Source organism: Orycteropus afer, unplaced genomic scaffold, assembly GCF_000298275.1.
Source record: "Orycteropus afer afer isolate SDZICR_OR568_19922 unplaced genomic scaffold, OryAfe1.0 scaffold00018, whole genome shotgun sequence".
NCBI classification, from domain to species: domain Eukaryota; kingdom Metazoa; phylum Chordata; class Mammalia; order Tubulidentata; family Orycteropodidae; genus Orycteropus; species Orycteropus afer.
Genome location: NW_006921605.1, coordinates 17,872,796 through 17,880,929, shown reverse-complemented (window position 1 = coordinate 17,880,929; position 8,134 = coordinate 17,872,796). Strand labels below are relative to the sequence as shown.

General features: G+C 38.4%; 1 protein-coding gene across 1 annotated transcript in view; it reads right to left on the bottom strand.

Moving 5' to 3' along the window:
* The window catches only part of BPTF (bromodomain PHD finger transcription factor), a 172,971-nt gene that overhangs the window by 91,971 nt on the left and 72,866 nt on the right, over positions 1-8,134 (bottom strand). Inside the window, exon 5 of the mRNA XM_042783542.1 lies at positions 5,186-5,409. Within this exon, the coding sequence (XP_042639476.1) occupies positions 5,186-5,409 (224 nt within the window). The remainder of the gene's footprint in view (positions 1-5,185; positions 5,410-8,134) is intronic.

Below are 8,134 nucleotides of genomic sequence, written 5' to 3'. Positions count from 1 at the left end.
GAAACCCAAGGAGGGGTCGCTATGAGTTGGGGCCGACTTGACAGCACATAACAACAACAAAAACAAAACAAAGTTTAATGAGAAAAAGAAAAACAAGATTATCATGTAGGTATGTGATAAAGTAAAATTTTAATTACAGAATCTAGACAATGGGCATTGCATAAATCTGTCAAACTTTTGATCTATCTGAAAATTTTCATAAAATACTGGGATAATTAAAAAGAAAAAACTCAACTGCCAAAAACAGAATTAAACTATCCTAAAGTGGACGTACAGGTACATAACCTAGGGGCTATAAATCTGAAAGAATTCATGCTATTTGGAGGTTAGAAACATCACGTCCAAGTCATCAGGACAGGCTGTGATTCTGAAATTACTGCTATGATGCTTTAATAAAGTACCCTTGGCTATTTGCAGAACCCAAGTTGTTTTCATCTCTAAAATCCCAAGTTAAAGACCACTACCAGACATTAGTATGGGTATTTACTAGGAATAAGTTGTCCTAAACTGTTATAACCAAGATTTTGATTCTTAGAGAGAGCCAACAAAGTTACCAGTTGTGGAATGGTGCTTTAATGGAGAACCTGTCTACCTGAATGTTCAGTTAATTGTAATCCACTCCTGACACAAACCCCTTGGCAAAGCTGCCGAGAGGTTTAAAAAATTGTAAAATACCTAGTCGAACACCTAGTTCATGGTAAACCAAAAAACCAAACTCACTGCCATTGAGTTGTTTCTGACTCGTAGCAAACCCCCTTGAGATTTCCGAAGCTGTAAATCTTAACAGAAGTAGACTGCCCCATCTTCTGTCTGTGAAGCAGCTGGTGGGTTTGAACTGCTGACCTTCTGGTTAGCAGCCAAATGCCTTATCCACTATGCCACCAAAGCCCCTTTAGCTCATAGTAGGTACTCAAAAATGTCACCTTTTCCTTCTCTTCCCCATCAATTTTCAACTCTTATGAATCCCTCCACCTCTAGTATCAGGTTGTTTACGCTTTAACAAGAACAACAACAACAAAAAGGAAAAAGAACGTTACTTTTTTTCTAGACCACGCCACTGAATCCAAAACAGACTCCACGTAGTACTAAGAGAGGACCTTGCAGGTGGCAAGGCAGTTTCACAGCACAGGTTTGTCCTACTAAGTTTGTAAGTTAAATATTATAGCCTAAAGCTCAAACTCTCTCCGCTGTTCTTGATTACTATAAAAGGGTTAACTCATTTTATAAAGCACATTCCATGCTAAATTACAGTGAGATATGGGACGCTCGTTGTAGGAAATTTTTTAAAGCATAAAAAGAAACCAACCTAAAGTTTGCCATGCTAATTGGTTATGTTTAATGATGAAATTTGAGGTTTCTATCCAACTGGTTATTTAAAGGAAAGGCATTTAAGTACTTCAATGACCTGAGTACTATTTCCGCATGGTACCTTATTTAATTCTCCAATATACAGTGCTCTATTACACCACAGTCCATAACAAAATTAATCACTTTCCCTATATTGAACATTTTTATTTTCTGACATTCTCCCAAATCAAACCACTAAACATTTTTACATAGTTCTTTTTCTTTTCTCCTTAGTTAAGATGATCCTGTATATACAAATCTGTACACAGACAAGCTCACTCTGGAAAACATTTGTAATTCAATATACCTGATAAAAGCACACTACACATTGCCTTCTAGAGAACTGGAGGTAGTTCTCTTTTATTCTATTAAAAGCTGAGGATACAGAAGAACAAAAGGGATTTGTCAGTTTTATGTCTTAATTCATGAAAAGAAATTAAGTGGGGAAGTAACCTGGCTGAAATTAATAAAACTTCCCACTATTTGATCTATAGTGTAGAAAAGAGGGAATGAGAATAGAATTCTATTATTCCAATTAATGAGCTCCCCAAAGAATTCTGAAGACTTTTCTGATGAAAATATTATATATTCTTCTAAGCATATGTAATAGAGAATGTCATAAATGACTAAATACACTCCTTGATAACTAAATGTGCTTATTTCTGAAGATAATGTATATATGAAATATATACTTAAAAAAAAACCTCATTGCCATCGAGTCAGATCTGACCCATAGTGACCCCTCCTTGGGTTTCCGAGGTGGTATCAGTACGGAAGTAGATTTCCTAATCTTCCTTCCGAGGAGTGGCTGGTAGGTTTGAAGTGCCAGCCTTCTGGTTCACAGTCAAATGCCTTAGGCACTATGCCACGAGAGCTCCCATGAAATATATATAATAGTATTTATATGCAATAGCATGCCTATCATTCTCTAAAAATATGCATAAACTCAAGAGAATACTGATGCAGACTGTGTGAGAACAAGCGTGAATATACTTGAACTGAATAAATTTATTAAACATTCTATTTTTCAGCAAATGCAGAAGAGAAAAAATTAATACATTTATCTATATAGCAGATAATGTATACAGATGAGCAGAATCAGGCAGCTAAGTGAAGTGCACTTTCAGTGCCTATTAAGGTACTATTAAACAACCAGGTCTTCAAACCAATTCAGTTATGGCCAACACAGTGAAATCAGAACAGACACAAAAATTTGTAAAGTGTGGGTATACCAGAACAGGAAAAGTTATGAGTCGAAGCTCTGGAATGGGAGATTCAGAAGAAGTGTACTAAGCCCTTTCAGGAGCCTGAGGTGGGTGACTGGATTACTGCCAGGACTGTGAAGAGCAACACACATTCAAAGTGGTGAAGTCAGCTGCTATCTGTGAGCAGGGCACTGTTGTTTCTGACTATGCTGATCAAGAGATTTGGTTGCTATGCAATTTGCATGCTGCTCTTGTTTTCTAAGAGGGAGATTAAGTTTCTAGCAAGTGTCAACCTGTAATTTTATCCTGTTTTGGTTATCGTTCTAGTACATCCATATTTTATAAATTCAGGTGCACTCTGGTTTCACTTTGTTGGCCATGAGTGAACTGGGAAAAACCAGTTTAAAGCCCCAGAGAATCTTATTTAAAAAAAAAAAAAAAAAACAAACCCACAGGTGATATTATTAAATAGATTAAACAGGTTCAAAATATCTCTGGCAGGATTTTAAAAAAAGGCAATAATGGTTGCCTCTGGAAAAGAGAAAGGTGGGAAATTAGAACACAGAGAAATTTGTTTTTCACTGTATACCTTCATGTACACTACTTAAACTTTTAAAGAATAATGTATACTTACTATTTTTTTAAAAAGTAGAGTTGACTAATAAACTAAGTAACAGAGTATTGAATTATAACCCAAAGCATAAAGGAAATTATCCATGAATCCATGTTGTTGTTGTTGTTGTGTGCCGTCGAGTCGTCCCCGACTCATAGCGACCCCTCCTTGGGTTTCCGAGGCAGTATCACTACGGAAGTAGGATTGCCCAACCTTCCTTCCGAGGAGTGGCCATACAGATATATAAAACAAAGACTGAATAAATAAATAAATGGGATAAAATAGACAAATTTCTTGTGCAGAATTTCAAATGAAGTTTGAAGATACGCCATCTTGTATGAGATGGAGCACAACTGCCCACCTCTTAAGTGTGGGCTGCACACATAGTGACTTCCTTCCCCAAAGTACAGTACCAAAGGGAAGGGCGGGTAACTTTTCATTGGGGAAATGTGACAAACACTGTGTCCACGTGGTGACGAAGGTTAACATCACAAGTCATAAATCATGCTGACAGCACGTACCTTTGGTATGATGTCATTAGAGTGGTACTTCATTTCTGTGGTTTTCCTCCCAGAAACCCACACTGAAACCAAACCAGTTGCTATCATGTTGTTCCTGACTCATGGCTACCTTTTATGTGTCAAAGTAGAACTGACCGGTTTTCAGCGCACACCCACAAAATGCTCACTGCCGTCGAGTGAATCCAGACTCACAGTGACCCCTCCCTGGGTTTCCGAGGCGGTATCACTATGGAAGCAGATTGCCCAACCTTCCTTCCGAGGAGTGGCTGGTGGGTTTGAACCATCAGCTTTCTGGTTAGCAGTGAAATGCCTTAGGCACTACACCACCAGAGCTCAATGTATACTTGTTGTTGTTGTTGTTATGTGCCGTCGAGTCGGCCCCGACTCATAGCGACTCCTCCTTGGGTTTCCGAGGCAGTATCACTACGGAAGTAGGATTGCCCAACCTTCCTTCCGAGGAGTGGCTGGTGGGTTTGAACCGCCAGCCGTCTGGTTAGCAGGCAAGTGTCTTAGCCACTATGCTACCACAGCTCCCCAATGTATACTAGCATATGCATAATAGTAAAACGCATACTATCCCTAATTTACATTGGTGTGAACAAGGTTCTCATGAGAAAATGAAATACAGATAATTAAGGTAAAATATATTGACTGGAAAATTTGTCATCTCTTTTTGAATTTTCAGAAGTAGATCACCAGGGCTTTCTTCTGAGGTACCTCAGCATGGCTCTGACCTGCCAACCGTTCATTTAGCAACTATGTGCTTAACATCTGTGCCACCCAGGGACTTCCCCGAGAACAATAACCCAAGTCTAAGTCATGAGAAGAACTTCAAACAAACCCATATTGAGGGACGTGATACAAAATACACCTGATTGTCAAGATCATGACTAACAAGGTAAGGTTGAGTCTAATGGAGCCAAACAGATGCGACTAATGAATGTAATGTGGCATCCTGGGTGGGATCCTGAGCAGAAAGAGAGATCAGGTAGAAGCTAAAGAACTGGGAGTAAAATATGGACTTTACATAATAACAGTGTATCAACAAGCACTGCATTAACATAGGATGTTAATAGCAGCGGAAAACAGGTACAAGGTACATGGAAACCCTCTGTATTATCTTTGCCATTCTTTTTTTGGTAAATGTAAAACTATTACAAAATTAAAAGTTTACCAAAATAAAGAAAGCGAAGAGTAAATTAAGAAAAAATATTTCTTACAATTAAAAATAGGACTTTTTAAAAGGTTTAATAAGACATGTGAATTAAAGAAAAATTTGGGAAATACCAGTAATGACAAGATATAAAACAGTAAAATGCATACTATCCCTAATTTACATTATGAACAAAGTTCTCTTGAGAAAATGAAATACAGATAATTATAGTAAAATACATTTACTGAAAATTTTTCATAACTCTTTTAAAAATTTTGCAGTGATTTCATAGCAAGAGTTTATCGCAAATACAACAAAAAATAAAACCAGAAAATTTCCCTCTCACCATTCGCTGCAGCCAGAAAGGATTTGTTACTGCCCCGAGCCTTGTTGGTCAGGTCTTCGGTTATGTCCATGTGCCGATGGATTTCTTCACGCATTTCTTCTAGAATTTTGCAAAGTTCTGCTTCCCAGTAATCTTTGTCTAGACACTCAATTAATTCTGCAAGCTGGACCTTTGTGCTATAGTACCAAATTTTCTTTTCATTTTCATTTTCTGTATCTTCTTCTCTGTTTAAATGAAGTACAAAAATACTTTCCATGTTAGACACAACATCACTGATCTGACAATTTCACCCACCCACTGAAAAGTTAAAACATGTAACACTAAAAGCTCCATGTGTTTATTTGCAAGAGATGCCCTTAGGTCTCACTGAAAATCAACTTATTCTTATTTATTTGTGCAAACTCTATTTTAACTTCCTATCCCACAGCAACTTAGGCTAAAATAACAGGGAGAAATAGTGGAGAGAGAGATATTCGTATGGCAGCAAGGCATATCTGGCACCATTACACACAGAGAAACGACTTCAAAATTTAGCGACGTGTGAGAGTACTAGATGGAGCGCGAACAGCCTAAGTTAGACCTCAACCGACTTTGAAGATCATCCATCACTGTGTCTTAGCATGATGGACCTAATTCCATCCCCTGAGCTCACCAGAAACGTTTAGATTATGTACACAGCAGGTTCACGTTATAATATAGTTCAGGAATATTTCCATCAAAATGGTATCAATGCTTTGTTAAGTTCTGGTCCTTGAAGTAGGCCCCTTGATTTAGTAATAATGGATCATCTCTTCTTATGGACAAAGCCAAAGGAGGAAAGAAAAGGGGCAGCCTCCTTTCTTGTCTAAAACTCACCTAAGGTTCCACTAACTTTGAACAGAATTGGAGACTTCAACAGAGATGGTCCTTAACTTAAAAAACAAGGCAAATTAATGTCTAAGACCAGACTTAGAAAGTATGCACAGTAGTATTTTTTCTCTCTTGAAAAGAATTTAGGAATATATATGGAGGTACCTGATGAGAGAGTTCCACTTTCCCATTTACTCAAAGGCAAACTGATGGGGCGGAAACAACTGGGCTTTGAGAAAAATCTGGCATCAAACAAGCTCAGTCAAGACACAACCTCTCTGAATCATTTTACCCTATTGGTAAACTGAGGATAACAGCACCTGCCTTGAGGCCTATTTGAAGAATGAATCATGGTAGTATGGTAAAGCATGTGTCACAGTGCCTGGGCACATGGTTGGTTAGTGATCAATAACCACTAAACGGTATTGCTATTAAGGTAATAAATCACTAAAAGTCTAGCCTGATCCTAGGAATGAGTCATTCAGTAATACAGAATGTATAAGATAATACAATTAAGGGTATCAAAATTACCAAAACTTTTCAAATAAAAGAATGATTAATAAAAGGTCCCTGTTATCTAACTTTGCTCTTTCAAATTAATATCTGCTGACAAAGGTGATCAAGTTTCTCTGTTGAAAACATGTATGTAAATTTCTGACAGTCACTTTTTCTTTAATCTGCTCAGAAGAAAGGTTGGGCAATCCTACTTCCGTAGTGATACTGCCTCGGAAACCCAAGGAGGGGTCGCTATGAGTCGGGGCCGACTCGACGGCACATAACAACAACAACAACAAGATGCTATTCTTTAATGGGCATTTCTGCTAACTTCTTGTGACTGAGTGATGACACTGGTCCTATTTCAATTTTCAATGTTGAAGAGGTCAGAATCCTCTAATACAAAAGATTCCTAATAAGCTTTCAAAAGGCGATACCACATCAAAAATCTAATTAGGCACCAGTATCAAATCATAATACCAAAGCACTGACTGAGCCTAAACAGTCACAAGTGCTAGCACCAGGTTCAATGGGAGGAGACCAGACGGCTTTAGTTTTCTCCTAAACTATCGATCTTAATGATTTCCTCTGTTATAAAGATGCCGAATTATTTCCTTAATTTGTTTTTTTTTTCTTTTTATTCAGAAATATCCAAATATTTCAAAGGAAGAAAAACATTCCACATAAAAGTTTTTGGGGATAGAAAATATAATTTACATGCATAAGATTTCAATATAAATTTAATGAAATGGACATCCTGTCCAGTTTTTCAAGAAACTCCCAGATTATGGAAAGGGTCTAACAGCTGACTAGGCCACACTACCACCTACAGCATTGGCCATCGTGAGAGAACTCACTCCCTCGCATCCCAGTCCGTTCTAGATTGGAAATGCTCTTTTAGAAGGTAATTCTTTATAATCAGCTGACTCAAATCTCTAACGTCCATCCACTGGTTGTGGTTCTGCTTGCCAGAGGGAAGTGAAATACATCTAACACCTCCTCCACACACAGGCCTTCCAATCTTTCATGGCATCTGTAAGTTTCTCTGCTTTGTCTTTTCCAGGCAAAAATGTGCTGATTCCCCAATCATTCCCCATCCAGCACACTTTCCAGAGTCTTCACTTCCCTGATATTATTCTCCTAAATGCAGTCTGTCAGTGGCTCTCAGTGGCTGCCGGTCACACTCTTTTATTTTATTTATCAAAAACAATATTCACCCGTGGCTGCACTTTTTTGTTCTTGAAGCTGTAGATGGAGAAATTCATCAAAAGCAGAGAGAAGCAAAGCAGAGTGAGCAGTAACTGCTAAAGAAAGAAAAGGCAGGCACCGAAGTAGCGCTTAGACGCCCAGGTCCTAGCACTGGAATTCCTACGTTCAAATCCTGCTTTTGCCACTTGCTAGCTATATACTCTATATAAATTACTCACCCTCTCTACACGGCAAATGCTTCATCTGAATACTTACGCACTTGGGCACATGTACACAGTTCAGGATAATCAAAATTATTTGTCCCACCAGCCACTCCTCGGAAGGAAGGTTGGGCAATCCTACTTCCGTAGTGATACTGCCTCGGAAACCCAAGGAGGGGTCGCTATGAGTCGGGGC